Source organism: Ciconia boyciana, chromosome 27, assembly GCF_034638445.1.
Source record: "Ciconia boyciana chromosome 27, ASM3463844v1, whole genome shotgun sequence".
Lineage (NCBI taxonomy): Eukaryota > Metazoa > Chordata > Aves > Ciconiiformes > Ciconiidae > Ciconia > Ciconia boyciana.
Genome location: NC_132960.1, coordinates 706,145 through 725,728, shown reverse-complemented (window position 1 = coordinate 725,728; position 19,584 = coordinate 706,145). Strand labels below are relative to the sequence as shown.

Here is a 19,584-nt window from a genome sequence, read left to right as displayed (position 1 = left end):
GGCGGCACGGCTCTTCACCGGACGGCTCTCCCGCCCCGGCTCAACGGCGACGGGGAGAGGAGGCGGCTGAGCAGACCCCGCATCTCCTCGTGCTCCTGGAGTGGCAGTGGGGACGGGGACATCCCCGCCTGCCCTGCGGCCAAGGTGACATCCAAGGGCGGGTGGCCCCGTCCCCGAGCAGCTGACGGCCCTGTCGCGACAGCCCCGCTCCGGGTGCTCTGCTGGAGCGAGGACGGCAGGATCCAGCAGCGGGACCCCCCGGGACGGGCGCGCCGGGGCGGCTGGGCCACGCGAGCGCTGGCGGCAGCTCCGGCCCGGGAGGAAACCGTCTCCCTTCTTTAATTTATTTATTTATTAATCACCCTCCCGGCCAGCGCTTTGCTGCGGGAAGCCCCCGCTCGCCCTGGTCCCTCCCTTCACGCCGCCGGCACCGTGCCGGCACCCACGACCCGACAGCGGGGACGGCCCTGGAGGGGCTGCTTCAGCCCAGAGCCCCCCAGGGACCGGCCGGTGACAGCCGGCACCGCCAGCATCCCATGGCATCCCCGGGCATGGATGGCTTGAGGGGAACGGAGCTGCCACCCACGCTTCGGATCCAGCCCTGGCACTGCCGGCAGGATGGCGATGCTCACCCCGGTGCTGCCGGCAGGACGGCCGTGCTCGTCCCGGTGCCCAGCGCTCTCCCGGGGCGGCCGGAGGAGCTGGCGGCTCGGGGGGTCTCCTCCAGCGGGAGGGAGGGCGGCCGGCAGCCCGGGGTTATCCGGAGGCGGCACCGGCCAGAATTGGACAGAGGCTCCGGCTGGGGAGAAATTCCGCTTACGCGGCAGATTCGCCTCCCCCTGCCCTCGGCGTTTGGATTATTTTCGCGTGAGAACAGGCTCCCGCTTTCTCAAGAGTTCAGCCGTCCCAGCGGCTCCGGCGGTTCCCCTCCGCTTGCACCGCAGCCGGAGTGATGCAACCGGGGCCATGCCGGGTCCCAGCTGGGAGCCGTCCCTGGCGCCAGGCGGCCACCGACCCCGCGCCGGGGTGGAACCGGTGGCTCTGCCTGGCCCGGGGGGTACGGCCCGGGGGAGCCCCCGCAGACCCCGGCCCCAGCACTTATCCCGAGGGTGCCGGACGGCTCCGGCCGGGAGACGCGCGTCCATCCCTCCTCGCCCACGGCACCGCAGGGCAGAAGCACCGGGGCCACGCGGGGAACGACCCCGTGGCCACAGCCGGGCCAGCCTGGCACGTCCACACCCCGCGTAGCACTTAGGGACGGTGCCGGGCGGCCGGGGACCGGGAAGGCGCTGGGGACAGAGCCGGGGGCACCCGGGATGTTTAGCACTTGTCCCCGGCTCCGAGGAGCCCAAAGCGCTTACAAGGATGAGGCTGCCCGGGGGCGAGGACGTGGCGTGGGCCCGGCGGTGCCGAACCCCGACCACCCTGCCTGGCACCGAAGCACTTAAGGCCCCTCGTGCGGGGTTCCCAGCACCGCCGGGGTCCCACCGCCGGCACCGACGCCACCGCCACCGGCGGCTCCAGCGATGGCGGCCCTGCAGCCCCGCTGCGGCATCGCGGGGGGTCCCAGCACCCCGGCCGGACCCCGCGGCTCCAGCTCGTGGCAGGAGTCGGAGGCGAGGGGATGGGGACGGGCAGAGCTGGGGTCCCCCAGGGAGGAGGGTGCCGGGGGCAGGCGGGCTGTCCCGGGGGAGCGTCCCCCAGCCACCGTCACCCCTCGGTGCCGGGCAAGGGGCACAGCTCAGCCCCGAAACACCGGCCTGCGGTCGCACCGTGGCAAACGGCCCCACGCTGGCGGCTTTACGGCCAAGGTCCCCAAGCCCCGCGCCAGCACGCCAGCGGGTCGCTGCCAGCGGGCCGTTGCTGGCTCTCGCAATACATCGGATACAGGGATGGCCTGGCCGGAGGGGAATTAACCCCACAGGCAGTGACAGCCCCTGCCAGGGCTGGGGACCCAGGCACCCCCTCTCCCTGCCGTTCAGTGCCTTTCGGGGGACCACGTCCTCCGGCAGCGCCGGGTCTTGCCACGGAGCCGGTGCGTCCCGCGCCGGAGGAGGGGGCAGCCTCCCGCCTGGCAGGGGGGAACCTCCCGACCCGCCGAGCCAGGGACAACGCCTGTGTCCCCGCGCGGTGTCCCCTGCCCCGGCGGTGCCCGTGTGATGCCGAAGGGGCCGGTCCTGGTGAAACCGCGCATGGAAATATTTTGCCGGTCCCTGTTTCGTTCCCATCCAGCGCTCGCAGATCGCGAGGGCTCGTCCGGCCCTGGCCATCGCCGCTCCCCTCTGCCACTGAAACCACACCAGACGCGGCCAAAGACGCGCTGGCATGGAGAAGCACCGTCCTGCCATTGCCAGCACCGGGGCCAGTCCCCCCGGGCCCTGCGAGGCGCCGGGCACGGCACAGCCACCTCTGGGAGTGGAGCCGCGCGCCGGGAAAGAGCCAGAAGCCGCTTGGAAGGGACTGGAAAGGTCACGGAGCCGCCCTGGCCACGGGATCCCACTCCGGGGTCAGGGGAGCCGCGGTCTGGCTGGGATCCGGCTGGGATCTGGCTGGGATCCACCTGCCCCCCTCGCCCCAACCATCGCCATGTGCCAAAGCCCCGTCTGGTGTGTGTGTGTGGGGGGGTCTCGCTCCCCCTGACCCGGGACGTGGCCACCGGCCTCGCGCTTGGGGCACGTGGCCCTTCCCCGGGGAGGGGGAGATGCATGGCCGGGCTCTGGCTGGCGGCGGGGGCTTCCTGCCCGGCACGGGGGGAACGGCAGCGATTCGGAGCTGGGAAGGACGGGAGGTGCCGTGGACGGGCGCTCCCCCCAGTTTTTAAGAGCCTCGAACAAGGGGGTGGCCGAGGCAGCTGGGACCCCCCCACGGGCATCGTCCCCCCACGGGCCATTGTCCCCCCGCGCCGGGGCAGCGGCAGCCACCACGGGGTCCAGCCCAGCGCGGAGCCCACAGCCGGGGGGTCCGGCCCCCCCATCTGCCCCCGGCACTGGGGGAGCCCCGGAGCACCCCAAACCCGCAGCCCGCTGCCCCAAAAGCCCCCGCAGGGCCCCGGGGCGGCTGTTACAGGCAGGTGGCGCTGAAGAAGAAAGGACGGGGCCGCCCCGGGCACTGGGACCAGTCAGCCCTGGGCACTGGTCCCAGTGCCGGGGCGGCACCGGTCCCACAGCCCCCGGCGGCGGGCGGCACTGGGACCAGTGCCCTGGGCTGACTGGCCAAGGGCGGGCAGGGGGTGGCAGCCCCGTCAGTATATTATTATTATTTACCCGGTGTATTGGTCCTGTGCGTAACGTCTTAGGTTATTTTTCTGTTTGTTTGTTCGTTGTTTTGTTCCTCGTTCCGTCGTTCAGGGGTGTCCGGGGGGGCAGGGACGCGTCTGCCAGGGCGGGGGCTCAGGACGGGCCCCGGGAGAGGGGGGGGACGCGGCGGGTCCAAATCGCACAACCAAAAGGCCATGGATGGTCGGGGGGTTTTAATCGCGTGACCAAACACAGCACTTGAACATCAAAAATAAAAAATAATTAAAAAAAAAATTAAAAAAATATTTAAAAAAAGAAATAATCCAAGAGTTCAGAGCTTTCAGCTCCATCCTGCACTGGGGGCTCCCGGCCAGCCTGGGGCTCGCCGGCACCGCAGCCAGGCTCCCACATGCCAGCGGCACCGGTCCTGCCGCAGCACCGGGACCCCCAGCCAGCGCGGCCGGTGCCACGTCCCCCCGCGACATCAATGTCCCACGAGATGCCGGGCTCGCGCTGCCGGCTCATCCCCAGCACAAGTGTCACCGTGACGGAGCTGCGCGGTGACGCCGGAGCCAGCGGCGAGAGGTGGCTGGAGGGAGCGGCGTGGCGGCCTCGGGGATGCCGAATGTTCCCCGTAAAACTTGCGTGGGGGGAGAGAGAGAGAAAGAGAGAGAGGGAGAGAGACTGCGGGGCCGGGGAACCATTTGCACTATGGAAGGTCAAAGACGAGACGAGGACAGGATCGCCTTCGCCGCCGAGCCAGGGCCGTGTCCGTGGGCCGGCTGGCCGTGAGGATCGGTCCGTCTGTGCCAGGATGGCTTTTCCTCGCTGCCAGAGGAGACACCGAGGTGCTGCCAGCTCCACCGCGGTGCCGCAGCATCGGCGCACGAAATCCCCCTGGCCCTGGGGCGGAGGAGGGGGCTCCAGCCCCACCAGCCCGGCAGGACGCGGGCGCCGGGTCTCGGGGGGCTGCGGCAGCCCCAGGAGACAGAGGGGACCGGCGGGGGATGGGAACCGGTGGGTCCGGACCAGCCTCCCCAGGAGAAGACCCCCGCTCCCGGGGCCATCGTGAGGCTTCAGATGCCGGCGACACCAACCCACGCTCTCGCACCCAGCCGTCCCGCAGCAGCTGCCGCGGTGCCCGGCCGAGCCCTGACCCGCAGGCAAAGCCGGAACCGCTCTCCAAGACGCTGCTGGCCGGGGGCCGCGGGGGGACCCTGCTTGGCCACCTCGTTACACCACGGCCTCGTTACAAAGCTCCTTTCGGCAACGCCACCCTCCACCTCCGCTACCAGGCAGCGACCGCGCCGGCACCCGGCAGCAGTAACGGAGGGAGCGGGTGCCCCCGGTGCGGGGGGACAGGACGGGGGGGACTCGCGGCTCCTCGGTCACAAACCGGATTAGGAAGAGCTACAGGAAAGGAAAAGCTTAATGAGCGTCCCAGTTACTTCTGTGTTGTATAAATTACATTTGGTCTGTAACTCGCGTTAGTCTCCTGTGTACGATATCATAACCACTGCTCTGTCCCGGTTCCGTCCTTGGTTGTTTTTTTTTTTTTTAGACTTTTTGTACAATAAAAAATTTATATAGCCAAAAAGAAAAACAAAAAAAAGGGGAAAACTGCTGACAAACGCATTTTGCTTGGGTTACTGCGCTCCGCTCGCTGCCTCACTGCCCCTCGCCCGGGCCCGGCTCCTCCCTGGTACCGGATCCCGGGGTCGGCACCGGATCCCAGGGTTGGCATTGGATCCTGGGGTCGGCCACACAGCATCCCCACCGGAGCGGAGATGGAGGAGGCCGGCTGGGGGCTCGGAGGGGCGCGAGCAGCTCTGCTGTTCCTCGGGGTCTTCGTCCCACGTGTCGATCCCGGGACGGGCCCTCGGCCTCTCCATCTGCTCGCCCAGCTTCGCACGCCGGGTCCCTGCGTCACGGCAGCCCCCCGCGCCCGACCCTGCCGTCCCCCTCCCACCTCCTCCCTCGGGAGCTCCCGGCCTGATCCGGCGACCGTGGCTTTGACCAGCTCGGGAAACATTTCCTAATGCTTCTCATTTTTCCCACGCCCCCGACGCTGGCCGCGCACCACGGACAAGCGGATGAGAGGGGACGAAATCCGCCCCGATGCCCCGTGCCCAGCTCGGAGCCGCTTGCGGCCAAGGCCATTCCCGGGTTTATCTCCCAGCTGGGGCCAAACCGCAGCCCCCTCCCCTCCCGACCCCCCCCCCCGAGCACGCTTGGCCTTGCGCTTCAGCAGCCAGCGCTGAACCAACACCTTGAGAACCAGCCCAGGAGAACGCAGCCCCCCCAAAATCTTCTCCAGCCCACCGGAGAAGGACGTCCCCGTCCCAGCGGCCGACGCGGGGGTGGCCCGTGCCCAGGGATGGGGCTGCGTTCGCCGTCCTGAGCTCTTCTTCCACCCCCCCACGCACCAAGAGCCGCAGCGAGGCTGAGCAAACCTGGGCGGGTTGACCCCGAGCAGGGGACAGAGGACGTGGGACAGGGATGGAGACAGCCGGGACAGCGCCGGGGACACCCCGCGTGGGAGCACCGGCTCCGGGCGACGGCCAGAGCCGCGCTCCCCCCCGGGTGGGAGCCCCCTGCCCTCCCGCCGGCCCCCGCTTCCTCCCGAGCTCCCCGTTGTAAAGCTGAGATTTACAAGTGGCCCCAAGTGCCGGAGGAGCCGAGACCAGGGGCAGCCTTTATGGAGCCTCATTAGGGGCTGCAGGTATGCCGAGAATGTCGCAGCTAATTACAGCCGTGGCCGGCGGGAGGGGACAGGGTGGGCAGCGGAGGGTCACTGCCCACGGGGCCGGGGGAGCAGGGGGACTTCTGGCACAAGCGGGGACCGGACGCGAGGACGCGGCTCCGGCACGGACTCTCGCCCCGCTGGGGTCAGCTGGGTCCCAGGCCCTGCCGGCAGCGGCGGCTCGGGGGACGTTGGCCGTTTCCCCACTCCTGCTCCGGCCGCCCTCGGGCCGAGGTCCTCCAGGAGAGGCTGGGAGGCTGCCGCTCCCCCCGGCCCCAGCAGCACCCCGGCCCTGCCCTGCACCCCTCGCTCCTGCCGCGGGCCCCGTCTGCTCCACCTGCAGACCCCCAGCCCCATCTCGGCCCAGAGCTCGCTATGGGGCCGTGGGCAGCTCCCGGCTGGGCCGAGGTCTCGGCCGCGGTCGAGGACGAGGTGCCGAGTCCCTCCAACGCCAGAGCTGCTCCGGGGAGAGCTGCCTGCTCTGCCCTCTCCGGACTCAGCTTCCCCACGGATAAAGCTCCCGGGGGTCTTCAGGACCCGCAGGACGGCACCGAACCAGCACCCACGGGGCAGCACGAAGCACGACGTGACGGCAACAACGCCCCGTACCCCAACACGGCCCCGGTTCCCCCGGCCCCGGGGGACGACACCCAGCTCTGATGGGGAGACGCGTCCACGGCTCCACAGCATCCCCATCGCGACCAAGCCTCCGCTCTGCCCACCGTCCCTTGGGGGCCACGGCCTCGGGGTCCGCCTGGGGGGGGCCAGGCTGTGCCACCCACCCAGAAGGGCCGCCGGAGGAACGGAGGTCCCGGGGGCGTTGGTTTGTTTGCTTCGGAGGACGATGTCAAGAGTTTAACGAGCGCTTGCTTTTGTTCTGGTCACGTCTCCCCCGAGGCTGCGGGGGCTGCACCCCACATCGCTGCTCCCCCCGGCCATCGGGTGACCTAATTCAGAGACCCAGGGGCAGGGCTGGAGGGGGGGGACAAATTAGGACAGGGACATCCGGACGACCACACACAGCTGCACCATGACACACCATGGCTCCCCGAACCTTCCCCTCTGCCGCCTAACAAGACCGTCCGCATGCAAAATTCACAGTAATTAAACCATCAACGGGGAGTTGGCGGAGCTCCACCGGCCTCGCCGCGGCCCCGGGGGGAGACGCCAGAACCGGGGTGATTATCCAGGAGAGCTGGGCACGGTCCAGCCCCCCCACCGCCGGCGACGGGGCGGGATGCCACGCTGGCACAGAGCTCGCACGCAGGCAGCAGCAGCACGGGGCCGTGCCCGGCTCTAGGGACAAGGCTCCCCGGGGACCGGGTGGCTCAGCCCCCCGGCAGCGCTGCCACTCGACCTCCAGCCTGCGGCAGGGATGGGGTTTTGACGCAATCCCGAAGGCCCCCAAACCATCCCAGGCTCCAGGCAGCAGGTCGCTCGCAAGGAGGACTTGAGGCATCCCAATTCCCCGTCCCCCAGCGAGCACGTCCCTTACAGAGCCACCTCCTCCCCGGCTGCAGCAGTGCCCGGGCTAGAAGGAAGGATTCAAGGGGATGGAGGCAGCGACCAGCCAGCGCTCCTGCTTCCCGGCCAGCCTCCCGCCACCGGAGAAAGGCCCTGCGGGACGGGAGCAAGGAGCTGAGGAAGGTCAACGCTCGGGCTCCTTGGGGAGAGGATGCACGAGACCGGTGAGTCTGGAGAGAGAGGAGAAGGTCCTGACAGCAGCGGCCCAGGGCCACCTCCTGCGATGGAAATCCCTCCTTCGGCCCCCATGGAGCCCCGCAGTGGGACCCAGCACATCCCAGATCCTGGCTCCCATCTGCGGGAACGGCGGCACCGAGCCGGGAGGGCCACGGGCCACGCTCATCGGCTCCGGCACAAGCGCAGGTGGAGGGCGGTGGTGAGGGCTCGGTGCCTGGCTGCGGTGCTGTCCCTCCTCGGGCTCATCTGCACTTCCAGGCTCCCCTCCGCACTTTTGCACATCCTCTTTTGTCTCCCAATTTTTGTGAATTTGAACAAAAGACGTTTCCAACCCACCCACGGAGGATCTGGGGGCAAGAGGCCGTTGGGAGACGAGGACGGCGCAGCGGGAAGAAGGGACACGTTGGCACCGGAGCGCACGTCCCTCCCGCCGCGCACCTCGCTCCTCACCCCATTGTGCAAACCCCCCGTTTCTGCCTCTCATCCCCCCCGGCCTGACCTATCGTCCCACTCGCATTTACAGCCCAAGCGTCTGCTGTGAAAAGTGACTTCATGCTGAATTTGGGCACTGCTCGGCGTTACCAGCTCTCACGCTGCAAGCCCCGGCCCTCCTTTTCTTTCGCTCGCTTTCCCACACTTTCCCCCGCTCATTGTGTGCCCGCTGCTTTTTTTCTTCCCCTATTCAGCCCAAATTAGTCACGAGCAGCCCCCAGCTTGGAGAGGAAAAATAAATTAGGTGGTGTTTTAAACACAGTGTGATTGGAATGATTCTCCCCTACGCCCAGGAGGGGAAAGCCCGGCGGGTGAAAGATGCAGCGTCCTCTACAAAACAGCCCCCGGCACCTCCCCGGGGAGCTGGGGGGGAAGGAGAGCGAGGGCAGCGCTGCCGGCCCCGCTGCCGGCACGGGCTGGGGACACCGGCACATCGGCACGGAGAGGGAGGGAGCGGAGCGCATCCCGGTTTTGGTACCACGGCCAAGGGAAACTCATCCCCAACGAGGGGAGGAGACGGCGTGAGGGAGGGAGGGGGAGAAGACGCGCACGTCGCTTCACCGGCCCCGGGAGGAGATCTGCCGGGGCAGAAACACCACCGGGACCCCAGGAGTGACCCAGGGAGGAGGACGCGCGGCCGGGCAGGGCGGAAGCGGGGCTGGGACCCCTGCGCCGCTCTGGTCCCCGGGGCGGAGAGCAGAGCCGGTGGCGAAATTGGGAGCCCTTGGTTCTGCCCTCGGCTCAGAGGGAAGGCGATGGCATCCCAGCGTCGGAGCGGAAGTGCCATGTGCCATCATCACCACTACTGGAAGACAGGAGGCGCAGCCCAGGGCGTCCCCTCGCCCTCCGAGCTCGGCATCCAGCCACCACCGACCTGCAGCCCCTGGAGAGCTCCTGGACCCGCAGCACCTCGCGGTCCCCGGCTCATCCCGGTGGCCATAACCCCCAGGCTACGACCGAGGGACCTGGAGCAAGCAGACACGGCGAAGCCGAGAGGTATCTGTGCTTCCCCTCAAGTTCCGCCGTGACCCTTGGTCTACGGCACCAACCATCAGCTGTGAGAAGCAGCGACCGCCCCGTTACTCGTCCGCAGTCCTGATTTGGGTTACGGCCGGGTCCCAGCCCTGACGAGCCCGCGCAGCTCCCTGAGGTCAGCGGGAAGCGAGAAGATTTGCATCCGAACGAAGCAGCAAGGTCAATCTGGAGAGGCAAGGGGGGGGTTAGGACGTTGGCCAGGCCACACGCAGTTAACGTTAGGACAACCCCTGACTGCTGGCGACGGCCCGGCCAGGCAGGGCCTCTGCCCCCCCCAGCCACCCCCGCGCAGCCCGGAGCGGCGGTGCCCAAGTCTCCATCTGCTCCGGCTCCCTCCCGGCGGCACGCTCCGGCCCCGAGCCTCGGCCGTGCCATGCATCAAACTGACAGATACGAGAATTGCCTTGGAGAAGCAGTTTTATTATGAAACCGAGAATGAAATGCAGTGTTTGCCCTGGCACACTACAAAACATTTCAAGCAAGTGACCAGCAAAAAGATCATGAGCCAAATAGAAAATACATCTTACAAAATCCGACGTACAAAAAAAAAAATCAGAATAACGTTATTACAATAAATCAGGAAGGAGCAAGGGAGCTTCGATTCACTCAGCCACTGACGACCCAAGACACACAACGTAACCCGGACCCCGTGGCTTTTAGCTGCCCTTTGGGAAAGTAAACAAACGTCCAAGGTATTGCTTAGAGTCACCGAGGGCACGCGGACACAGTCAGCCTGCAAACGTTAATGGAACAGAAGCGGTTTGAAGACTGCTACGTTAAAAAATATATATATATTGCTTATTAAGAATCAGGTATAAGCCTCTGGAAAGCTCGATTTGTACACACACCCGCTGTTCTCTAGCATCTTAAGGAACCAAGCATGGACAAGGCAAACATCTCTCCGGTAAGAGGTTACGGTCAGAAATAAGAATCCTAGGACGTCAGTCTTCAGACAAGAGAAGGATTTCGGCCACAATGCCCACCTAAAAATCCAAGCAGACAGACAGATTTCTGCTTACGCCTGGGGCCGAGGCATCTGCGGGAGGGAAAGCTCTGCACAGGGTGGGAGACGCAGCAGGAACCAACGCTTGCGAGTGAAACTAATTCTCTAGGCAGGCAAAGGAGGGGAGGGCACCAGGCAGCTCCTCTGCCCCGGCGCTGCCGGTCCAGTGCCACCGGCGTCGGGGTCCTGCGCTCCTCCACTGCCACCGCTTCTGCCCACGCAAGCCACCCCGGGGAATTGCTCTTTACAGCTCCCCAAGAACAAAGGTGCCGTCTGAAACACTCGAGCAGCAAGAAGCGCTTCACAAGCTGCGGCAGCGCCGCCTTTCACGTGACTCGGCCAAATTTTTTTCCGTAATTTCACGGGAAGAGTTACGGATAACGCAGCAGAAGGAACCGTGTTCCTGCGCGGCTACCAAGAACTTCCACGCTCAAAACACAGGTCCCGGGATAACGCCGGTGCTCCCCTGCACCGCCTGGCAGCTCGGAGAAGACTCAGCAAGTCTGCGAGTTAAACCAGCTTGGCAGCTACTCTGAGGCCAAGAGAGGACAAGATAAAATCCAGCCTGAGGACACACATGGGACAAAGCGACTCTGCTGGTTTGTCATTTAAGGAGAGGAACGTATCGCTGACCTTAGAGGAACCTGGAAAACGTGGGTGAAACGCCACGAGCCGCCGAGGGCTTAACAAGGTGGGACAAACGAAGCGGTGAGAACAGGCTCCGTATGCGAACACATTGCTACGTTTTCCTCCTCGTTTTAGGACACCGGTCTTGATCTAGGGTTAATCGGCAATTCTTGCTCTGACAATTCCCATTAGCCTCACCCGGGGAAGGACGGCAGTCGTGAAACTGCCCCGCGTGTCGGCTATCACACACGCCACTTCCATTTTTTTTAAAACATGAGACAATATAATTGAGAAAATCCTTCCCTGACGTTCAACCTGTCAGATCTCAGACGAGCCAGGGGTAAGACAGCAGAGATCCAGAGCACGCCTCGCGTAATGCATCGTGCTCTCGAGGCGAGGCGCGTTCTCGTCCCAGCTGCTGGGAAGAGACCACGATACGGCTGCACCTTGGGGCCCGTTTTCACAAGGCCTCGAGGAGGAGAGGACCAGGGCAGCCTGAGAGGTGGAGACAGCATCGGACGGCAAACAGACAGCACGCTGCAGACCGGTCCTTGCTTTAGCAGCACACCGGGAGTCCTTAAACTAGAAAAGCAACTGCCGAGGGCAGAGCAAACCCTGCTCTATCCCCAGTCCTCAACGTTTTCCCTTCCTCGTCGCACAGCAGACGCCGCACTCCCACCATCGCTCTATCTGCCCGACTATCCCCCGGGCAGAGTTTGACTCTCCCCTGTGCAGGCGTTTGCCAGCAGCACTCACAGGGCACCGGGACACTCTCCCTCTCTCCCCACCGGACGGCACCTCCGGTGCGAGCTGCTGCGAATGACCCCACCAGCAGCTGGGAAACCCCCGGACCGCGGGCTACCGGAGATGCACTGAGAACAGTTTCCTTTTTTTTTTTTCCCTCAACTTTTCTTCATTTTTAAACTTCGTAACTTGAAAAAAATAAGTAGCACAATCATACAACTACGGGGGATTCCCTGTCTACTCATCACTAAAACCTAGAGAAACAGTGTGGGAGTGAGAGAAAGTGGGGGAAAGAGAGAGAAAGAGTATGCACGCACTCGAGAGGCACACTGCAAATGGGCTGAAGCTAAAAAGGACCGGCATCAGACGATCCCAAAGCGTTCTGCTCTTTTCCTCTTCTTTGCCTGCAGAGAGGAATTACAAGAAAAAAAAAAATCAAAACCAAAGAGAAACAAACAAACAGGTTCTTTAAAATCTCACACAACCCGATGGAGAATTTATTAAATGTTTGGTATCGGTAACAACGCCGGAGCTCAGCGGTTCCGGCCCCTTCCGGAGCACGCCACCACCACGTTAGTTCAAGGGAGCTACGCAGTTGTTATTCTAACGCTGGGACAAAGAGTGCCCCAAAATCAAGTAGCAGAAATATACAGTGCCTGAGATACAGTGCTGCTGAAGTCACTTCGTCCTGCTGGCAAAGCGCTACAAAGGGGCTGAGCTGGGAACAATGACTACTTCAGAGGCCTGGAAACCCTTCCAGGCAGTGGGGAGGTGGGAAATGTAAAAGGGCAAAGGGTTAACACTCTCCTATTCATGGAAAAGGTGAGAGGGACACACTAAAACGCATTAAATATACTATTGCGTCTCTCAGATATGCCTTTAAGCCGATACACGAGGGGCGTATAAATCTTAATTTTTAGCAGGATAAATAGCCCGGGGGCAACAGAAGCCCTAATCAAGAATCTCCAGGGGAAAGGTGCATTTGAGTGCACACAATACCAGTAAAAAGACCTTTTTGTTCCAGGCACAATCTCCAAGTGACCTAACGGAAAAGCATGGAATCCCTCGCCCAGCCGCCCCCTCCGCGCGGGCCGGAGGGGCTCATTCTCCCATGCTCGGCAGAAGGCTGGGAACGCCGCTCCCCGCTTCACGCGGGGCAGCGTTTCTGCAGTAAACCCAAAACAAAACACAGACACAAAAAGCAGCCCCTAAACCCCACCTGAATGGTCGAGATTGCTCTCAGGAACCAAACAAAACCCACTTCTTGTCTGTCGAGCCCAGGAGCCGTCTGGTTAAGCAGTTTCCAAGACCCAACGCTCGCCCTGCCGCAACCTTTGCCATTTGATTGTTAACGCAGGAGTCCCCACCCCGGAGGGGTCCCTTTGTCCCCAGGAGAGGGGTGCCCGACTCCGGCTGATCCGTGCTGGAGCCGTATTTATGTGGCACCATAGGTGTGCACGGCGCTCCCCACCTAACTGAACGTAGGCGCTACCGTGCCGGAGCACAGCCTGCGCGGTGACTTGGAAAAATCTGAAGCAGAAGCAAGCGTGAAAGTACATAAAGCAGCACAAAAGTGCCCTGAGGAGCTTACAAATTTAAAAGGTGGGCCAAAACCACAGAGGACAGAACAAAGCATGGAGGAGAAACGCTGGAAACAGGGTCAGCATCTCAATCCTCATTATATTGTAGAGTCTCCGGGGATTTATTGATGAAGACCTACAATAGCATCCAAGGGGAAGCAGAGGGTCCAGAAGCATCCAGGACACAGGGAACTACAGAGCACAAGGAGCAGATAGAGTGAGTCAGCTCAAACCGAGGGGACGGGGAACCAGGGCGGGAGAAACCGGAGTAGAGAGGATGTGCCCCCCGCCTCTTCTGGAAGCATCCGTGCCATCCTGCGAGAGGAGGAGCTGGATGCCAACACGTGCTGGCACGCTCCCGTGGCTTGGAGGACTCCAGAGCAGCCTATTTCCAGCAGGAGCCAGGGGAAAAGCCGCGACAGATCGGACGGCAGAAGCTCAACGCTCGCTGCCAAGGAAAAGGGGCTGAGCGGCCACGGGAGCGCACCCACCCACAGCTCGGGGCCAGCCCCACGCCAGCGCGGGGGACCCGGCATGCGGAGTCACGCGGCCACCCTCGGGACCGTCACCACTCCCCATCCGCTCGGGAAAAGGTTTTACCTCTGTGTCTTCTGTAGCTCCAGCCCCGGCTGAACTCGTTACGATGCCAAACCGTTCCTTTCTCTTCTTCAGTTTCTCGTCTTCTTCACTCTGGCACAAAGAAGGACGAAGATTTATTTTGTTGGCAATGCCCCGGGGTGCTCATTTAACGGTAAATCGTGTTCCTCCTACCCCCACTCCTCCCGCAGTCGGCTACCAGAGCACCTGCTAAAAGCTGGAGGAAGGCAGCGGAGACGCCGAGAGCGGAGAAGGCTTCTCCTCTGCCTCGGCAAAGCGCGCTGTCCGTAGGGGATGCATTGCACGTGCTGGAGAAGAGCTCCTGCAGAGCACGTCAGATAACGAGGGCAGCTCTGGTTCTTCAGCAGTGATCAATGAAGACGCGCAAGGGCAGCGTCCACCTACCAGCCCGTGGCACGGCCTCCTCAAATAAAGCCACAGCCCCGTATCGTCTTTGCTCTGAATTTCTTCACGCTCAAACCCAAGCGTGAAGGAGGGTGGAAGGAAAGGACGGACGCTCGTCACAGCTACTGCGACAGGGCGCGGGTGGGCACGTGCGAAGGAAAATCCAGCCCCAGCAGCCAGAACCTCACCTTTGTCTGGACGTGGTCTAGGAAGGATTTGGGGGAAGCCTTTACAGCTGTCGCAGGGACCTTCGTAGTGCCCTTGGGAACGCGAGCAGTAGGAACCCAACAGCCACCCCAAGGCACAGACAGCACGCCGCTTCTCTCAGAAACTTTCTAACCTGGAGATGGAGGCTCAGCACTCAGCCCATCTTCCTAAGTCTCATTTAATTTATTTCCAGCCTGAGTGAGCAAATTTCTACTGACAGTTCCCAGAGCCTCCCGATCCCTGCTTCTCAAGGTTCTCCAAAAAACCTGGAGGCTTTTTACCTCCGCTGCCATCACCCACACCAACGTCCTGATCGCCAAAGCCATCATCACCCATAAAAGCCTCAACGCATCCATCTTCTGCGGATTTATTCCTACCTCTGGCTGTTTTGTGCCTCTTTCAGGCCATTTCTACAGTTAAGGCTGCCTGATTGCTTTGCTAGGCTCCTACCACTTCTCCCTCCCCTGTCATTAAGTACATCTGAGCTCTCACTCCCCACAACCCCACCCACTACCTCTCGTTATCCGGGGCAGCGTGGCTCACGAGCAGGCTCTCGCTTGCCAAAGGGTCCCCGGCCACACCGCCCTGACGCACAGCTTCCCACCGCGTTGAGGAACAGGAGTTACGGACACCATCGCCCGGGGTTTAGAGCGAGGGGCACCGGGCAGAAGGAGAACAGGAGCACCATTTCCAAGAAAATATGCTTGCAAGTCCCAGTGCTCCACCTGGATCAGCTGGACTTAGCCGGCCAAGCAGAGGAATCAAGCTGGACGCTTATCCTTTAAGCTCGGGGTCATAAACCTCGCCATCAGCAGCCAAATTTGACCAAGAATGGCACCGGGCACCCTGTTAGCGAGCAGCGGGGTAACCTCGCCGTGTCAACACCTTACATAAACGAGGCCACAGCAACCCGCTCAGTGCTATTACTCCTGACGCGTACGCGTGTTGTGGCAACAGGGCTGGCCGAGGCGTTTGAACTGAGAGAACTGAAAGCTCCGAGGTTCTCACAAGCTCCGGCTCCGTAGGAAGCCGCCAGCAGCCGTGGCCCCGACACGTTTGATTCCCCCCGTGCGTTACAGCCCCTCACCGCAGGGACTGCCGCCGAACACCACAGCAAGCACTGGCAGCCCCGCCGAGCCCACAGCTTAACCGTCCTTCCCAGAAATCCTCTGCGCAGGACTGTTTTGAAGACGGCTCCGTCATTAGGACATCGCCACCCTCACCCACCTGCTCTACTCTGCCGGTCCTCCTTCCCCTGGTTTGATAGCGACGCTATGAGCAAAGGTTAGATCACCCTTGGTGCTCCCTGCCCTCCCCAGTCCCGTTTCACGGAGGGGGACAGCAGGTACGCGTCTGTCCGAGGCTCTCGGGGGGAAGCAACCAAGAGCCCTCTCCCAACCCAGCACCCGATCCAGGTTAGGATCACTCCAGCTTTCCGGAAGAAGCAACGTCCCAGAAAAGCAGCGAAACTCGAGGGTTGTGAACAAAGGACGCCGGGAGGGATTATCATCACGGGGACAGAGACGGGAAGGAAAAGTTGCTCGCTGGAGCAGCGCGACATACACGCAAGCTGTGGCCACACAAAGAAAATCCAACCTGTGCATTAGGGACATTAAACAGGCTCTTAAAAACCATCACTGCTGCCCGCGTGGTTTAAACCCCACGAGCGAGAGGATGGCCCCAAAGCCACCTTCAAGAAGAAAAGCGCTGTGTCTTTAATAAAAGGACACGGGCGGCTCCCAGGGACTGCACCGAGCTGTAGGTTTTTATTTATTTTTTCGGTAAGCCACCCCCACGCTTCCCGCCCCCACCACTGCCCTGCAGGGAAAGCACATAACCGTCCTACTAAATCAACACGGTCCTAATGATCTCGCTCACTTGACCCCCTAGCACGACAGTGTCAGATGCAAACACGCGTACAATAAACTTCACTCCATCTTTAGCTTCTCGCTGACAGGTTTTGATTCATGGGGTGCTGAAACCCATCTGAGGAAAATTACCTCTATCAAAACGCTGCTATCTCTGCATCTATCAACCCCTGGTAGTGCCCCGGGGCCGTGCTCCAGCGTGCAAATGGGTGCACCAGCATCTGCAGGGAAAGCTGACCTTTCTGGCAGGATGTCAGATTTATTTTCTAACCTTACTACTTCTAGGCTTGTTCCCTTTGCACTCACGCCACGATAGTTATTTTGTAGTTTGTCTAAAAAAGGGGGGGGGGGTGGGGGAAGGAAGAAGAAAAAAAGCTTTTATGGAGGATTCCAAGCCCTGAAGCAAAGTCCTTCCTGCGATCTGGTAACGAGGGAGCATTTACACAGGGGTATCGATATATTTGCGCTGCATGCAATCCCAAAGCTCTAATTTTGACCCCTAAATTTCATCTGTGGGACTGCAGGGCGGCCGGTACGGCTCCACACAGGGCTGCCATCAGTAACGGCATCCCAACACCACGGGACTCTGCCTCAGGATCCGCTTCCTCTCCCTGCGAGATCCAGGCTCCCTCTTCGTCTGGAGTGCCCGGTCTAAACCCCACGGACTCTAGGCACCGAGGGGACGGACTCTGCACCACCCCAGGCAGAATCAGGCCCTTCTGTCCCCAAGGCTGATGCCCCCAAGCTGCTGCCAACCCTCTTCCACGCAGGGACAGCTTGAACTGAGCGGAGGGATGGAGAGAAGCAGAATGAGAGCGCCGAGCAAGGAAGCGAGGAAAGGGGGCTCGCCCCTCCACACCACGGCGTTTCAACGAGCCCCATGCAGCATCCAGAGAAACCTCGGGCTTCGAGCAGTCTTTTTTTTTTCTTGGAGCAAGTGACACGAGTCGGGGAGCTCCCCGGTGTGCACGGGAAGAGGTCCCGAAGGGCAACAGGGGCTGTGCAGCTCCAGACTGGAAGAGCGCCTGTCAGCACAGATTAAATCCGGGTTTAACGGCTCATCCTCTGGCTCATATCGCTTATTCCAAAAAGAGAGAAGGAGCCGTTTAAAAGCTGGATCATTCCCTCTCTCCTGGGAGAAGGCAGAAGTGCTACTGCTGGTGCCGGAAGAGTTAATGCCAAAAGGCATTAATTCGTGGTTTCCATGGTGCGCAGAGCTCTGGCACTCACCGCTGCCCTGCCAACAGAGCAGACCCCAGCTCGGGGCAGGCAGAGCACAGCCGGTTACCTCTGAACACCACACACCAGCTCCCTGCAAGGGAGGTCTCAGCCCTCCGCTGACAGCGAGCCTGCCGCTCGCCTCTCCCACCTGAGCTCGGCAAGATGCAAGCAGCAATTCCCGCAGCGGTGGAATAAGGAGCCGCGGCAGCAATGCTCTGGTGCGATGTTCCGGTTAACTCGCCTGCAGGACTCAAACTTTTACAGAGGGGAAAACCCCACCGCTGGCCTCGCTCTTAAAGGCCTGACAAAAGTTGATCCCAGATCACCTAAAAGCATCTCGCTGCCTTTGGTGTTCAGGGCAAGAAGCAGGACAGCCGCCCTCGGCCCCCAGCGCCTAGGAGCTTCTAATAAATGATTCATCCCGAGCATCTCTGATCTCCGCACCGAGCGAGCTGCTGCAAAGGAAGAGGCCAGCAAGGCCCCACCAGCCATTAACACATCCCCCTCTGTGCTCACAGCACCCAGGTCTCAGACACGTAGATTAAACAGCAACTGCTCCACGCGTGTGCTATGAAATGAGATGTCAGGAGTAACGTCAGGCTCAGCCCGAGCGGCTGGGCAGGGAGAAGGCTGAAGAACCAGCCTGGCTCTCCAGGAGCCCCTGGCACACATTCAGACCAGGGGAAAGGGACCAGTGCACAGGAGACGCTCCACGTGTTCAGCTGTCGTCCGCAGCTATCCCCTTGTCAGCTCACAGCTCGCTGCCCTGGTTTGGCCAGGCCCGTTGCACTACAAACGGTAAAGCGGCCGCCTTCTTCCAAGGGGCAGCTCCCCGGCGTGCAGGGAAATGACTTGCTCGGTGCACCCGCTCTGTATTTTAAAAGCCCACGTCGCTATGAAATGTCTGCCCCGAGGCCAAGTTTCATGCTGCATGGGCAGAGTGCTGCTTTCTCCGCAGATTAAAGCATCCCCAGGAGGAAACTGCTCTGGATTTGCAGATGAAGCCCGGAGTATCCTCATCACAAATGCAGAGAGACAGACACGAGCCTCCGTAATCGCATCCTCGGTGTTTTCATTCTCAGAGAATGGACGGGTGTGTGCCCACATGTGTGTATAAAACCAGACCCTTCTGGTCACTCTCCTGTATCTCGCTGCAGCATGACGGATGGCAGGATGAAAAGCAGAGCCCCGAGGCTTTCAGGCGATGGTAGATTAATGATGACATGGCCTTGACCTCCAAAAGGTAAAGGTTATGAAACACTCAAGGGTAACTGGGCTTCCAATTTCATACCCGGAGGGTGAATGACAGCAACTGATGGTTTTATTCTCAGAAACACTCCAATCCTAGGATGCACAGCTGTCACCCACCACCTTTTTGAAATTCATCTCAACGTATTTATTCCTCCTGCTTCTTCCCCCTCGCAGGCTCCGAGTGCTGCTAAGTCCTTCTGGAGTCGATGTTCCCATACACCAGCAAGCGTTCAGCAGGGGCCGGGAAGCAACAGGGAAGCCCAGGGTTTACGCTGAAATATTCCATGTGTGCCTTACGCCCCTTCCCATTTCCCTCTGCAAAATTTCCTTTCGCACAGGAGATCTTCGCCTCACAGAGCAGGGTGCAGAACGAGGAGCGACGCTGGCTTTCACGCGCCACTCCTCCAAAAGCCCGACGAAACACAGGGGTGATCTCAAGCTGCCCCTTTCAACCCCAGTCAGCACAGCTCTTTCGTCTCCAACATCACTTCATGCTTCCAGCCCAGATTTGGAGCTGGTTGCAGAGGGATACACGCTGAGACTGAGCCAGCAGAGATAGTCACAGCCTTTCTCCAAAATACCGCCAACATGAGGACTCCACTTAGATTAGATACACGCGGCAGGAATATACATTAAAGTCCCTATCACCATCCTTATACAAACAGTGTTAGTGTTAGAAGGACCCTCTATTCTGCTGCCATGTAGGAATGACTTTTAAACAGCACAGCTTATACAAAATCTCACAACGTAGGCGGATCCAAGGGCCTCAAACGCATTTCAGAAACATCAAACACGGCTTTATCTCCATGGGAAATGGACACCAAACCTCCCGCGCCAGAAGCTCAACTTGGGGATTCAGAGAAACGTCCCATTC

The 19,584-nt window shown here is 61.4% G+C and overlaps 1 protein-coding gene across 2 annotated transcripts in view; it reads right to left on the bottom strand.

Moving 5' to 3' along the window:
* Positions 1-9,606: 9,606 nt before the first annotated feature.
* The window catches only part of SARNP (SAP domain containing ribonucleoprotein), a 32,339-nt gene continuing 22,361 nt past the window's right edge, over positions 9,607-19,584 (bottom strand). Inside the window, exons 10-12 of one of the 2 annotated variants that reach the window (XM_072847269.1) lie at positions 13,762-13,851; positions 11,899-11,985; positions 9,607-10,190 (exon numbers count right to left, since the gene is read on the bottom strand). In XM_072847269.1, coding sequence (XP_072703370.1) covers positions 11,944-11,985; positions 13,762-13,851 — 132 coding nt within the window. In that variant the 3' untranslated portion in view covers positions 9,607-10,190; positions 11,899-11,943. Of the gene's footprint in view, positions 11,986-13,761; positions 13,852-19,584 lie in introns of both variants that reach the window. The other variant, XM_072847268.1, reaches the window with a different exon arrangement.